General features: G+C 30.3%; 2 protein-coding genes and 1 long non-coding RNA gene across 4 annotated transcripts; 2 read left to right on the top strand and 1 right to left on the bottom strand.

The window, feature by feature from the left end:
• LOC130507908 (uncharacterized) lies at positions 1-1,930 on the top strand. The gene is made up of 2 exons (XR_008942556.1): positions 1-402; positions 565-1,930. It is a non-coding gene; the product is annotated as an uncharacterized LOC130507908 (long non-coding RNA).
• Positions 1,931-9,309: 7,379 nt separating this feature from the next.
• LOC108840596 (uncharacterized) lies at positions 9,310-9,802 on the top strand. Its single transcript, XM_018613432.2, has one exon. It carries the CDS (start codon positions 9,431-9,433, stop codon positions 9,620-9,622), a length of 192 nt encoding a protein of 63 aa, XP_018468934.1. The 5' UTR covers positions 9,310-9,430; the 3' UTR covers positions 9,623-9,802.
• A 1,602-nt stretch (positions 9,803-11,404) lies between these two features.
• LOC108840319 (uncharacterized) lies at positions 11,405-16,345 on the bottom strand. 2 transcript variants are annotated; one of them, XM_018613152.2, is made up of 3 exons: positions 15,612-16,345; positions 14,896-15,220; positions 11,405-11,697 (listed from the first exon to the last, which is right to left on the bottom strand). In XM_018613152.2, the coding sequence occupies exons 1-3, from the start codon at positions 16,092-16,094 to the stop codon at positions 11,654-11,656; spliced, it is 852 nt and encodes a 283-aa protein (XP_018468654.1). In that variant the 5' UTR covers positions 16,095-16,345; the 3' UTR covers positions 11,405-11,653. The 2 variants fall into 2 exon arrangements, with proteins under 2 accessions (XP_018468654.1, XP_018468655.1); XM_018613153.2 differs by lacking the exon at positions 11,405-11,697 and having other exon boundaries at positions 14,796-15,220.
• Between the last annotated feature and the right edge of the window lie 282 nt (positions 16,346-16,627).

Genomic DNA, 16,627 nt, shown 5'->3' with positions numbered 1-16,627 from the left:
TACTTATTAATATCATCTTAAGTCACATATTTCTATCGACACACTTTATGCAATCTTTACTTTGTTACAAAAAAAGAAAAAAAATATCAAATTACAATTCTATCCTTCTTTTCTCTAAGCAAAAGAAATCATATCTTCTCTCTTCTTCCCAGATCTCGTCCTCCGTCTTCTATTCCTCCTTCTCCTCAACTGTCTCCTCCTACACCTGTTATTCCCTTCTACATCTTCTATTTGAACCCCATCACCGTCAGTATCAAAATCACCATTGAATTTTTTAGGCAGCCACGGAAGAGAATCCCCTCGAATTCCATCTTCGTTGTCTCTTTCTTCGGTGGGTTATCAACAAGAGTGGTGGTTGGTAACTCCGTCGGAGGAGTCGATTTGCCTGTGATAGTGATTCTGGTTTGTATTCTCTTGTTAGTCTCAACAATAATCAAATAATGTTATTAAAGCGTAGAATTTGCTTACTGGTTGTTCAATTTTGGATATAATTTGTTACTTGTTATCAGAGGATTGTTGTTTGGTATATTCTGATGTTAGCCAGAGAATTGTATTGCATTGCAGGTGACCTTTCTGTTGTGATATTGCGTGCCAGTCCTGGTCTAGCAGATGCTGGGATTATGATGTACGACCTTATCACAACAGTTTCTGTAGTATGCAATGTTTATGCTACAACAGCCACATCAATTCCTCTGAATTATTTCTTAAGCCAAAAAATTACATGTGTACACCAACAAGAACAATTGTACATAATAATGATTGTACACATATACAAACATATAACTTGAGAAAATGAACTGATATTGTTGGTCGCTAAGAAAGTAGTGTAAACTCCAATGTACACATGAACAAGTTAAAGTGGACAATGGGTTATGAATACTAACTGATATGAAAATAAATATCTATGTAGACGTGCTCTTGTGTACAAGTTATTATGGACAAGCGTTTATAAGCAGCAAGAGAAATCTATGTCCACATGTACACATGTAGTGTCCACATGTACATCTTTGAAACTCTATCCACATGTACACAAGATCACATATATCTACGTGTACACCATGTAAACCTTGAAATCTAGAGCAAGCAGCATGAGGTATGTTCTAAATATGTAATTACGTGCTCGTATTGAATCAAACATTGATATCATTTTTCCAATCTAGAGCAGGGAATAAGAGGTACAAAAAAACTATGTTCATTCTTAGTCTTTTTTTTTTCATTTCACATCTTGAACAGGTCGTGTGAGATGTGTATCATTTTGCAAAATATGAATCTGCCACTCAGCTTCTTCTTCCTCTTCTCCACCTGTCTCCAGCATCAGCTTCAAATCAGTAGAATAAACAGCATCAGCTTCCTCTTGGTTATGAGAGTTTATTTCTGCAAGTTTGAAAAGTCAGGGGCGTAAGTGAAAGGAATCAAAACTCAAGGGACTTGTTCTGCAAATACTCTAAAGATCTCCATTGGAGGAGATCGAGCTTTCTCTTCCTACGCGATGCCGACGACGAGGAGCTGAGCACCGCGGAGAGCTGAGATATCCTGGAGGAGAAAGCCTGTGGTGGATGGCTCCGAATCAATCTCGGATTTGAACCACGAAGAGGAGGAGGGCGGTAGTGGTTCTGTCACGACAGAAGAGCGCGAGCTCGACCAAGACAAGACGGAGAGGCTTGCAGCAGCGACAACAGAGCACAGCATGGGAGAGGAGACTTGACGCCATGGAGAAGCTTGCTCCCGTGAAGGTTCGCGGAGATGACGACTAGCAGTCAAAAAAATTGTAAAAAAAAAAATGGACTAAAGGTTAAGAGTGTAATTGACCATCAAAAAACTACCTCGGTAGTTGTAAGTGACCTAGAATGTTATTAGATTCTTAAAAGTGACCCATTGTGTTAATTTCTCATCCAAACACATCATAAATAGTATTATAATTTTTTTGATATTTCCTTTGCGTATAATTTGTATGCAGTTTTATTTTTGTATATTAATCATAGTTACTAATGGTTTTTTTATATATAAGATACGGGTTACTTAGCCAATCACATGTCCTTGGATTATCTATATGTCTATTGATTATTGTTAATTAGTCAATTATCTAATCAATGATACTAAATTTTTAATGTTAGTCTAGAGTGCTTTCCTTTAAAATATGCAAGTTGAATATGACACAAAGTTCCAAAAATAAAATATATTAAACCATCGTAATATTGATTTTTATTTGTCCCAAAATGTTGAACGATGGGTTTGTCAGACTGAACATTTATAGTATTATATATCTTTGACCCCCAATAAATTATAAGTCAAAATATTTTTGATTAAATTTATCAAAAGCATATGTAAATGCCTTTTCTTTAAACATACAATATTGTATGAAAGTTTGAATTCGAGAAACATTATAATAAATAAAAATTACCAGTTTATAATTTTGGTCTGAGATAGACAATTTATTGTGTTTGCGGTGGTATAAAATATTAATTATAATAAATTTTAAAACATTACTTTTGTTAATTCATAATTTTCATTTAATTTATTATTTATATGTATAAAAATTAACATGAATCGTTAAAAATAATTTATCCTTTTACTTTAATTGAATGTATTTTCACGTAGAATATTTAAACCGGTTTAGTTATGAATTATTATTAGCTTATATTGAATTACAAAATTTTCCTAAAGTATATCATATTTTTACTATTTTCTGAAACTTAATTATTAGAAACAAAATATTGGAAATAGAAATATTTTAAATAATATAGTATTTACATATATAGTTTATCAGATTTGTTTCAAAACTGCAATATTTAGGAAAGTTATTTTAATTGATTAGAAATACTGATTTAATTGGTCTACTTCTCATTCTAGCTTACATACATGACTGCTTTTCACTCAGTTACAAAAAAAAAAAGTTAGTAGTACACTTTAATAGTGTACTAGATTTTGACCCGCCCTTAAAAAGGGCGGGTATATTTTTTGTTGGAAAATTATTTTACGTAATAAAAATGATTTTTGATAAATTATATTATATAACTTTTTATGAAATTTATTTTAAATTTACTTATATGAATTATTTTTGTTATTTCCAATATGACTAAATTTTAGAAGACTCTGAATAATTCTAACCTGTAATATGATTTTGTTTATCTAAACCGAAGTTAAACTTGTTTTACACTGATTTTTTAAATTTAAATAAAATATTTAATATCTTCAACACGCTTGTATTGAAAAATTCATTTGTGCGTTTCAAAACATGTTCTATAATTTTTATTAAATTTAGTTTATGTTATTAAGTTTTTATTTTTAAGGTGTTAAGATAATTTAGACCCGTATTATGATGTTGTTGATTTAATCATTTTTGTTACTTCAACTTGATTTTATTTTGAGGTTTCATTTATTTATAAATGCTTTCAAATTATTAATAATGTGAAAGATTTTTTGGAAAGATATGATACAAAAATTTAGGAAACAAAATTTTCAAAAAGGTTAAGAACTGAATTATATTAAATACTCTTTAATGTAATTGTAAAATAATGACTTTTGATTGGTTGCAAATAATACTGGAGAAAAAGTACAGACAATTTTTGTAGTTACTTAGAAATTTTAGGGGTAGATTCATAAATAATTATCTATTTTAATAGTATAGGTAAAAAGAAGATTGGTTTCTTCTCCAGTAATTAAAGAAATCTGATATTGCTTAGAATGACAACATAATTGCTGATAAGAGAAAGAAAAAACAAATACTCTCTCCGTTTCTTAAAGAGTGTCGTTGTGACATTTTTCATACAGATTAAAAAAGTTGTTGAAATATATGTAAGTTGTAATTAATTATACCTCTTTGACCAATAGCATTTTAGATAAATAAAATTATTTATAAAATCAATGTAGTTTGCAATTAATTTTCAGCTGAAAATTAGTATAATTTACATTGGAATTGTAAAGTGACACTCTTTGTGTAACAAGAAAATGAGATTAGAGTGACACTTATTATGAAACAGAGAGTACAATTTTTTTTGCAATTAATACTACTAAATAGGAGGCGGAAAAGGCGAGGCAATCAAGTATCCAATTTTATAAAGGGTACGGTAGGGAAGAAGGACCCATGCATATCTAATTGATAATGGCCCCTTACGTAGGGGATTTTAAGATCTCTAATATCTTATTTTACCAATTTTGTAATTTCAAAGTCTACTCTCTGCTTTTCTGCAAAAGACCAAATCAAAATAAACCAAGATTCTGTAGAAGTTACTACTTACAACCCTTCAATATTTATATAGCTTCGATTTTAATTTTCAACCATGTCCTAAGTTTAACATATTTTTGATTTGCTTTTGCCACTAACAAAAATTAATGATTCATCTCTATACATTTCCACGTTAAGTTAGATCATTTTTATGAATTAGTCTCTTTTCAACATAGTACACGAAGTAATGTGTACATGAAATATTACGCTATAAAATATGGCTGCACGAAGTTGATTAGGCACCACATTACTATGGTCAACCCTAGAATCTAATTTGATTTTCTTGTTTACTTTTTACCGCAAGAAACATTTTTAACTACGGTTCTACCTATTTTCGACAAACAGTTCTAGTTCTAGTTAACATCTCTAAGTCTCTAGGTATCTACTAACCGCAAAACGAAATAGCCATATTGGACTAGTTTTTTTTATAGATTTGGACACATTTTCAGTTTTTTTTTTTTTTTTTTTTTTGTAACTGACACATTTTCAGTTTTGATATGAGAAAATTAAGGTTCACACTTAAAAAGCCTCGATTCTGAAGTAAATTCTAAATTATTTATTTACAAAAGTCTGCGAGTATTAAGTTGTTTCAATTCACACCTCCAAATTTCAGTTAACTGAATCTATACTATTAAAAGTTCGCACCTATCTTACTTTACAATTAAATTGTTTCAATTCACACCTTCAGCATTTTACTTATTATTTATTTAAAAACTACATAAAAACAAATAAATATACAATATAAAAAATGTAAAAACTACATTACACACTTATCTTAAAAAATTTACGGTTTTACATTTTTATTATTTCCAAATATCTTTAAAAGTAAATATACAATATAAAAAATAAACATACAATATTAAGCAAGAAAATTAGAATAAGTAAATATACAATACAAGAAAATGTATAGTTGTACACTTTTATTATTTCCAAATATTTAATAAGTAAATAAACATTATAAGAAAAACAAGCATACAATATAAGAAATAGAAATACTACATTAAACATATATCATAATATTATCATTTGATATAAAAGCAAGAAAATTAGAATAAGTAAATATACAATATAAGAAAAAAAATAAGTAAATATACAAAATTAAAAATTTACATTAAACTTTTATCGTAAAGAGAAATAGAAATATTACATAAAATATAGTAAAAGCTTTTTCTATACAAAAAATATGTTTGGATAAGTTCACATTTGTGTTAAAAAAATTGTTACAAAAAAGGATAAGTTCACATGCAAATAGTGAAGAATCAACTTACTTGAAATATTTCTCATACGGTTTCATCACTCATAGTTTCTTCATCTCTATGCATAAGTGTCTTACACATTCTACAGAAAAATGTAAATATGCAAAAAAGTATACTCATCATTCAATTTTGCAGTTTTAGCGCTTGCAAAAGAATTATAGAGTAGAGATTTCATTTTGAAAATAAAAAGATATTGTTTTCAAACCAGTAATATAGAGAGAATGGCGACTGAAAATTATGGATTTTTTACCATGCACATGACTGTTTTCAGTCTTCTCCTTTCAGCTCATCACACAAATGAGCAAGAATCATTCTTTCCTAAGAACAAAAAAAAAAAAAAAACATAACGAATTACAACTTTCTGGAACAAAAAGAAAAGAAAACATCAAAGAGATCCTTTTTGACACATCTCACAATTAAAACTTTGATTGTATGAAATTGGTGATTTTTTCGCGGAAAATTTCAAGAAGCAAAGACATAAGAGAAGTGAAATAGATTTGTTATAAAAAACGGGTTTTTCAAGTCATCGACAGAGGGTGACTTTCCATGACAAATGCAAATGATGGCAAGCTTAGTTTATGATAATATTATTTTAATTTTTGCATGTGATTGTGTATAAAAGTGAAAAACAAATTCGAAAAACTAAACTAGATTTATATTAAGGATACAACTATTAGTTATATGTTTCTTTGTTAAAAATAATCTAAGTGACATAATGTTAGAAACTAAATTAAAACAAACTTTAAAAACATGATTATATTTTTGATTTATAATTTGATTTGTAAAATAATAGAGAAATTTGACGTGATAAAAAAATATAAAATTAATTTACGGGCACAATTCGTTTCCGTCAATGTGGAGATGAGATTAGGATATGGTTTATGTTTTTGGTTATTGACACTTGATTTGGTTAGGTTAATGTGGATAGGAGATTGAGATACGGTTTATGTCTTGTTTTTTAACTGAAATTTGATTTGGTTAATCTGAAAGCCAATTTTTAAAAACAAAAACAAAATGATAGGAAAAACAATTTTTAAGTCAAAATAAAAAACATATATAATACCAAATGTTCTGATTATATTATAAAGTTCCGTTGGAAAATATTTATTAGATCCCATACAAAATTAGAAATAAGAATTCAAATATATACAAAAATTTTAAAGGTTAAACTATCATAAAAAAATACAAACAAAAAAAATCAACTATCACAAAAATATTTACATCAATGTAAAATAAAATAATTTCATACTCAAAAAATATCCAAATTATTTATTATGCATACTATAAATATAAAATATTCATAAATTCACAAAAATATATAGTTCAGAATACAACATCCAACGAAATAATTATATACAAAATATTTGAAAAATCAAAATTTATCTCGGGCGTAACCCGGATTAACCCCTAGTATCTATTCAGTAAAAGTGATAAATCGGATGATGTAACATTAGATCAAACATGTGAAAGTGTCAAGTTATATACAAACCACTAAGTAAGCCACTAAGTACTCTTCGAAAAAGGATCAATCGGTTGGGTCTTGACCGCTAGAATATTTCGGATCAACAAAAAAAAAAAAGAGAAACTGCTATCCAATATTATCTCCAACAAGATATCGACACATATATATTATTTAATATTCATATAAACTTCTCGTTTTCATGTGTTTACTAACTCCTTAGATAACTTGGTTGCGAATATTAATCGTTTGCTGGTATGTGCTAAGCAGGATAAGAGAGAGCTTCTGAATTTATTTGCAGGATGGAATATATGGAAAATGAGAAACAATATCACATTCCATCATAAAAGAGATCATATACTGAAGGTTATACATGCAGCAATAAGAGAGAATCAAAACTGGAATAAAGCAATGGATAACTAAAATCCACAAGAGCAGAACACCGGAACACAGAGGAATCAAACCGAAAGCATACATGAGGTACACCCGAAATTAACAAAGCTTATATTGTCTAGTTGATGCTTTCTGGAAGAGTGAAAATGAAGTAGCAGGAATAGGATGGTCCGTACATAGTAAAGAAGGTATCCAAAAGCTTAGGGGTTTGTCTTCTATCAAGGCAACAAATACACCCCTATCAGGTCTTCATATTTTACCGATAGCTGCTGTTAAATGTTCTCTGTGGTGACACTTTTAATAATGGGAATTAATACACTATCTTTTTCTTTCAAAATAAATGAATCTTTTTTTTCAGAAATTGCAACGAAGAGCATCATACCCAGTTATATATTCATTTACTGATTAATGCTAGTCACAGATAAGACCATATGAATTATTGGTATGCATGTACTAATATTACTATGGAAATGTTAATAGATAATGTTTTATATAGATCCACATAATTGAAAAACAACAAATTCTGACGAATCCAGCTATATCCGCATGTGGCAAACCAAGGAAAAGAAAGAAAAAAAAATCCAGAAATTTACATACAGAACATGAATTAAATGTTAAGATAGATGAGTTTCACACTTAAAATCAATAGGTAATAAGAGGAGTGGTCCATCCACCTTATATACTACTAAAGATTTTTTCCAACTACTGATGTGGGACACTCTGTATCTAATACGCCCTTTCGAGATGATGGCTCTGTTAACGTCAATTTTGGAATGCTCGGGCAAAGATTGACGGGCCAACTTTGGGCCAAATTGATATGGATCGAGTTGGACTGTATAGATCGGGATCTGATACCATATTAAACTAAATGAACTTTACACTTAAAACCAATTGATGATAAGAACAGTGGCCACTTTGTGTCTAATACTAAATACCTAGACTAATTTTCAAGAATTCGAATGATCGTGACACATAAACTTGGTTGATTTATGTAAGAGTTAAGTTCCCACATCGTCTTATTAACATAAATGGATAATCTTTTTTTTTGAACATTATAAATGGATAATCTTGAAACGTATTTTGAAACTAGAACATTTGTTTTGAAAAGAGTTGCAAAGGAAAAAACACCAAAAAAACATTTATCCTCTTTCTGAGCAAGTTGTAATTCGACCACATCCGCATAATTTATAGAATAGGATTTCACCTCTCATTTGCTCTTTGAATTTTGTTTAGGCTGTTAACTTCTGTAATCGTTTATTACAATGATGTCTATCTTTTAAGTTGTGTTCCTAATAATGTAATGTATAGTTTAAGTTTCTATTTCCGCTTTGTCAAAAAAAAAGGTTTCTATTTCAATTTTTCTTACAACAAATTTTATTTCAATTTAAAAGAAAAGAAAATGTATAATACATTAGCAAATAGTATGTCTATATTTAAATATACCGCCTAAAAAGATGAGGAACTAATTTTTTTATATTAATTGTTAATATATAATTATATATATATATATATATATATATACATTTTAATAATTTACACATAATTTAAAAAAATATATATATGTTAATAATTTAAATAAAGTTAATATTTAGGTATTTATATTATCCGTACAAAATGCATACTCTTATTTAGTATATTCATATATGTCTGGTTAAGAGAGAAAAATATTTATTATGAAAATTTTGAATTTCAATGCTAAAAGAATCAAATCAATTATAGGACCAATAATTTATCGCTATGAGTATAACTTTAAAATGATTAATTTCCTCCTCTGTGTGACTATGCCAAACAAAACCTGTTTAAAAAATAGTCCCATTATAAAATTCAAACTTGATTTGGTTTTACATGTAAAGTTCAGTGTGCGTGAGTAGCAGGTGATTTAAAAAAGAGAGAGAGAGAAAAAAAAAAACAAAACCTAAAAGCTAAAATAATAATAATATTGTTATTAATAATATTCTCGCGACTCTGTACTGAAAGTGAAAAGAATCGTCGCCTATAAAAACAAAAGAAGTTCTCTCATCTTCTTCACTACTCAAATCTTTCTTCGCATACCAAGAACAAGAAAGAACAACTCCTAGAGTCTCTAGATCCAGAAAGATGATCTCAGTGGTGATTATTACTGAGCTACTAGTGGAGTACACGACGGCTCTCGCTAAACTCACCGCTGGTATTCTCCCACGGCGTACCGGCGATAGAAACGCCTTACGGATCGGCGGTTTCATCATTCCTGCTCCTTCCTCAACATCTTCAACGATTCCTGATTTCTCATCTCATCTCGTCGACTTCTGACTGATTTTAAAGAGTGTCTCCTAGTCCTCTCTTGGTTTTGAATCGTATAGAGCTTTTGTAGATCCGTATCTAAACTTAAATATATAGAGATGACTTTTGTTACTCGTGAGTGGTGATTATGATTTTACTAACTATGTTTATTGGCAATGAAGAAGATCTTGCAATTTTCTTTGTTCAATATTTCTCACAAATGGGGATGATCGAAAGCTCAGATTAGATTTTTGAGATTTAACTTCAATGTTATTAACTCACTGCGCACATTTCCTCAGTAAACTGTTTAAAATTATGAAATATTTCTCAATTTATTAAAACATAATCTGGTATCAACAAAGGCTCTAATTGGTAACTATCACTTAATCGAATCGCTAGAAAAATAATTAATCTACGAAAATTTCAAAATTTACGGAATAATAGAATAAGTGTTAATTGATCAAAATATTTTATATGATATTCATATTTTATGAAAAAATAAATATCAATAATAAAATTAATTATTACATAATATGAAAATAACTAATTTTTAAAAAAATACTTTAGTTCTTATTATTAATATTTAGCTTATCTTTCAATATGATATTTAATAATAGATTGACATTTCATAATATTATAAAACAAATTATAATATAACTTTATTTTTAACATAACTATTTATCATTAAAAATATTATTATTTATTTAAAATTTTAAAATGGTATTATTAGCATATAATTTGTATTAAAATATTGAATTTATAACTTTTTCACCATAATCTACTAAAACTCACTTTTCTACTTAACAAAAATTATTTTTATATTTTTGTTAGTAAAAACGTAAATGTGCATTTTTATGTTTTTTATAGTTTTTTAATTTGTTTTAATTGGCAAAATATTTCTGGAATCGCGTAAAAATGCTATTCCGTCGTTCCACAATGTAATCAAAGCCAAAATATACAAGTTGATAAATTACGGAGTAAATAAAAAGTGTATTGGTTGAAAAAAAAGTTTGACATTCAACGACTTGATTAATCGACAGCTGTGTAATATACGCCATCTTTTATCATTTCTATATAGAGCCATGTGTTACGAAAGTCTGAATAATATCTACACTAATCCAAAGCTATAGAATAAAATAATACCAACTGTGAAAATATGTGTTCACTGAATCAAGTGTTCAGATGAAGAAGCGGTTGAATAAAAAAAGGTCAACTGAATCAAATAAGCCTAACATTTTGATTGGTAATTTTGCAAAATGACATATGAAATGCGATTCCATAAATATTCTATCAATAAATAAAATATTGTGTAACAAAAATGCGAAAATATAAATTTACATTTTTGTTAACAAAAATATTAAGAGAAATTAATTAAGTAATAGAGTGAATTTTAGTAGATAATGACGGAAAAATTTACAAAATCAACAATTTAGTCATATTATTACATTATATGCTAATACTATTTTAAAACTAAAATACATAGCAATTAATGTTTTTGATGATAAATAGTTATTCGGTAAATAAAGCTATAATATAATTTGTATATTATTAGATGTCAATCTATTATTAAAACGTGTTGAAAAATAAGGTAGATATTCATAACAAAAACTAAAATATTTACAAATAAATTTTAGTTATTTTCACATTTTGTATTAATTAGTTTAATTATTGATATTTTTGTTTTTATTATAAAAAATTGAATACCATGTAAAACAGTTTGATCAGTTTAATATGTATTCCATCGTTTCGCAAATTTTAAATTTTTCGCAATTTAATAAATTTTCGTACTTTAACTGTTTTTCGTGATTCCACGATCAAAGAACGGTTACCAGAGCCTAAGCTACCGTAATTGCTACCATAATGTAAATCTTGATTCACGTTTGTATATGATTCGCAATTCATTTATGTAAACCCGTTACAGCTCTACATTCATTTTATCACGTACTATACAAAGCAAAGCCCATATTTGGAAAGCAATATTTTTGTTTTTCTTCGCTATATACTGTTGCTGGGCTTGTGTCTTTAATACTTCTCTCAAAGCCGTCTCTGGACCGATTAAGGTTACAGCTCGTTTGTGTTCGAGTGGGTTAGTTGGGCAAACATATCTAAATATAACAATACAAAAAGTAATTTTCAAGTTAATAATTTAGATTAAAATATGAAACTAAATATTATATACAAACTAAAGTCGAAATTCGAAATTTATTTTCGACTTTAATATTACATCATTTAAAGGCTTTATTAATTATCTTTTTGCAAGTATATGATCAAATGACAAATAACTTATGTAATATATCACCTTGATTAGTTTAACATCTAACCACAATATGGACAATTAACACATTTACAAACAATGAAAAACCGTTATCGATTATAAATGTTATCCATTACAAAATGAAAAAAAAACATTCATTGAGGACCGAGGTCTACTTTTAGCTAAACTGAAATTAGCATAGTATAAAGGTTAGGTTATGAAAGGCATGATGAAACTATTTAGATTGAAAATGACTCTTCTTGTTGATTCTACTGCTGGTATATACTAGTTTTCGTTTTTGGAAAAAAAGGCTTAAAGGGTATATACAACTACGAGTTGAAATATATAAAATTAAGTGAGATATAAGTGTAAAATGAAATATTAATATTTTGCTTTTTTAATAAAAAAAACATATTAACGTTTCGTATTTATTAAAAAACTAGTACCCTTTTAGACCACCTGCAAGTGGATTTTGGGAGTCCTTAACACATAAACCTAGACAAATTAGAATATAATAATATTATTTAGCTTAAGTATTGTAAGGATTGATCCTTGGATAAGTATTTTTAGGACTTGATCCTTAGCACATAAACCTAGACAAATTAGAATCTCTCTATTTATTCTGTCTTTCTCCGTAGAAATTGATACTACGGTGGCCATGGGTTTCGAATCGGAAGCAAGGTATTGACAATGAAGATGATGACGACGACAAGCTTCAGCTAGTGACGACGACGACGAGCTTCTCTCCTGCTCCTCCTCCTCCTCCTCTATCAACTTCCAGATCCTTACTCCTATTCCCTTCATCTCACCTCAAACCCACCACTGTCTTTTCTTACATGGTCGCTCTACACTCTCCTGCTCAGCCGCCAGCAACAACGGACATCCTCCCTCCGGCGACTCTGTTCCTAAGCAAGTACCCTTTTGTCTTAGATCGAAGATGAAGTCTGTTCTAGAGCTTTGTTGTATTGCAAGATGGTAACTTTAATTGGATTTTAATTGAAACTTTAGATGTCTAGGATTGGTTTCTATTCTCTAATGAGATTACAATTGGTTTCAGTGGCAGTAGTAGTCGAAAACTCAAAACCGGGTGAGAAACGTAAAAGTAAGACATTTATCAATTCCAATCACAAGAAGCAGACAAGCTTGGAACAGAGTTGCATCACAGGTAGGCTCTAAGAAACTGAGTTGCATTCTTTTCCCAGTAATCTCATATATCTTACAAAGATCTGTAATGCTCATATTGGAGGAACCACAATTCCAGTGGCCAAGGGAACTGATTCGAAAATGGCTATTAATTCTGATCAAGAGAAGAAGAATCTAAGGTACGTTTGCTACAATGCATCACATATACTCTCATATACACCTGATATATCTCTTCGGTATCCAAAAAGTTGCAATCTTTGGTTATAAAATGTGATTGGTTGTGAACATTACTGATTTAGATGCTACTTGTTAATATTTTTAAACTCTTGGTGTGTGTGTTTTTTGTATACTGAACTTGAGTTCTCTGTGTGAAGGTAAGCTTTTGCGACTCATATGCTCGGTGTTTCTGGTTTGATTTGGGTATCTTGGACAGCAAGTAACATCAACTGAAAAAGGATTTCAATTTTTTTAAAAAAAATTTTATTTTATTTTAAGGACTCCAAATTGGAGTACACCATTGTAGACAATTTTTTGCAATGAATCCTTAACTATTTAAACAAAAAAACAAAAAAAAATAATAAAATATGGCTAAGGATTCCACAATGGAATCCACCATTGTGGATGCTCTTATACAATTTATGATGGTTAATGTCTTGAACAAAACTTAGCTTCACCCTCTAAGGATAATCTCTACATTCACCCACCAATAGGAATTAGTTAATTGAGATTTGATATCTCTTAGAAAAGGAAACCAAGTAATAAGAATTTAATGAAATAAAATTATGTTTTTAGATAAACAAAAAATAGTAGAAATTATAAAAAAAATTTTTTTTTTTAATATTGATAAATCTGTCAGAAAATACTAAACCCTAAATCCTAAATTCTAAACTCTAAATTTTAAATTCTAAATACTAAACCCTAAACCCTTAGGAAAAACATGAACCCTTGGGCAAATCCTATACACTAAACCCTTAAATTTAAACCAAACCTTAAATCATAAACTAAATCCTAATCTCTAAACCCTAAATCATAACCCCTAATACTAAACCCTAAATCCTAAATTCCAAAATGGTTTATGATTAAGGGTTTATGATTTAATATTTGTCAAAGAGTTTAGGGTTTAGGGTTTTGTGTTTAGAATTTAGGGTTTAATATTATGGTTTATGATTAAGGATTTAGGGTTTAAGATTAACGATTTAGGATATAGGATTTGCCCAAGGGTTCAGGTTTTCCCCAAGGGTTTAGGGTTTAGTATTTAGAATTTAGGGTTTAGGGTTTATGGTTTAGGATTCTGACGGATCTATCAATATTAAAAAAAAAAAATTATAATTGTTGCTATTTTTTATTTATCTAAAAATATAATTTTATTTCATTAAATTCTTATTACTTGGTTTCTTTTTTAATAGATATCAAATCTCAATTAATTAATTTTTATTGGTGGGTGAATGTAAAGGTTCACCTTAGCGGTGAAGCTAAGTTTTGTTCTAATGTCTTAACGATGCTCAAGTATTCCATAATCAACATGTAGCGGATGTAAGTCCGAGTGGTAACACAACGCTAGTAGGTTTATGTCATGGTCATATCTAATACTTTGAGTTTATAATTTAAAGTTAAAAATAAGTTTTTCGTTGGAGCATCGAACTCAGAAAGATCGATCACAAATAATCCTATATTTTTTTTTGGTCAAAAAATAATCCTATATGTAGTTTAAAATCCTAAAGGACCTAAACATCGTGGTGGATAGCATACTGAGGGGGAGAAAGAAATCGAAAAAGTGTACACAAAAAATCCAATAACCAATTATGATAAACGAACATAAAAGGGTAAGTTAATTATATTTTTTATATAAATAGATTTAGAAGTTTTTTTTGTCAAATCTCATCAGGCATTTGAAAACTCTGCGTACCGAAAATTTGAAGAGAAGTATTTTGTAGAAATACAGCGACACCACATTTAGCACTGTTGAACCCATCCCATACCGTGAAATGAGCCGTTCCCGACACAATCTTCTTCGCCATTAAATCTTTAACAGTGCATAACTTTTCTAGCTTTCTTACAACGTAATCATTGGACAAGACTCTCCCTGAGTTCTCTCCCCGAGGGCAATCAGTCACTATCCCGTTCTCGTATAGCGCCACCATTATATCCATCCCGCTCGAGTCCACTTTCATTCTCAATGCTCCCGTGAGAGATACTTGCAGGGTTTCTGAGGTTGGTCTTTGAAATGTGGCCTGGTAACAGAAACAAATTCAAAATTTACTGATCTTATCACAATTTAGCTAAAAGCACACGTACAAGGTTACTTACTAGTGTCAAAGCCTATCTCAAAGAGCCCTAATAAGATATAGTTGGACCACAGTCAAATTCATGTTTATGGTAGAGGCAGACAAAGCAATCCCAAACCAGCAATATATAATGCTTTTGACATATAGTGTTTGTATTCTGTTATGCTACAAGCAATCCCAAACCAGTTACATTCTTGTGATATATATAATTAATTTATCCATGGATGTTTTTGACTCCACAGTAAATTATTCTGAATTATATAACATAGTGTATAGTGTGAGATTTATGTCATCACATTTATAATAACAAACATGGCAATGTAATGAAGTTACTCACCCGAAACGCCGGAGAAGGAAACCTAGGCGCTTCAACGATGGACCTGAGAAGAGCATCTTCCTCATTGCCAAGGAACTGGACGCGACCTTGAACCACAAACTGTGGAGTGAACATCGTATCTTGGTTCAACGCCTCGACGTAAGCCTTTTGCCTCACCGTCCATTGGCTCGACCCGTACGGATCCTTCCACCCCAAGTAATCCCAATAATCAACGTGAAAAACAAGAACCATCGCCGGAGAACCAGCCCCACCTTCACGACGGATCTGACCGTCGAAATCTCCACGGCCTAGGCGCGACACGAGCATCTCCGCCTCCGGAGAAGTCTTGCACCCCTGGGAAGAGAAGAGTTGAACGAGAACAGGTCCGTCACCTGCGGGAACATCGGCAGCTACAACGGCAGCGTTATGACCGGAGATTCCTTTTCCGGCGGTGGAAGTTGATGATCCGTGGACGCGGAAACAGGCGAAAAGACGCGGCGCCATCTGAGAAAAAAAAAACAAAGAAAATCGCCGATCGTCTCTTCGCCTTCCGATTAAAACCGGAAGAGGTTTTCTTGGAGCGTCCCAAAAAAACGGAGGTGGGAGAAACAAATCAGAAAATTAGAAATGTTTCCCCAAGAAAATGCAAGAATGTTCAGAGAGGCATTGAAATATTGGAGGAGGGAGAAACGATTATTATCAGGCTAGAGGTGATGAGAGAAAGGCGGCAACGAGTATCTTTACCTCATTTTTCTATAATTTGTTTTTTTCAATAAATAAATCTTTTAGGTTTTTAGAGGGTTTGTCTATTGCTTTGGAAGGAAGCAAGTGTTGGTGACACGTCGCACATGAGTCCTGATAGGTCAGCGAATCTTTCAGCTAACTCCCTTTTATCATAGAACCGAACCGGTTAGTTTCGATCGGTACAGTATAGAATTGAACCAGCGATTCTACAAAACAGTTCTTTTCTCTCGTCCTACATTTCTTGACATCTAAGCTATTAACGTCTTGTAATAGCCTACTTGATTGGATTCAGT

The sequence above is a fragment of the Raphanus sativus genome, chromosome 2 (genome assembly GCF_000801105.2).
Source record: "Raphanus sativus cultivar WK10039 chromosome 2, ASM80110v3, whole genome shotgun sequence".
NCBI lineage: Eukaryota > Viridiplantae > Streptophyta > Magnoliopsida > Brassicales > Brassicaceae > Raphanus > Raphanus sativus.
This window is presented reverse-complemented; position numbering and strand designations above follow the sequence as displayed.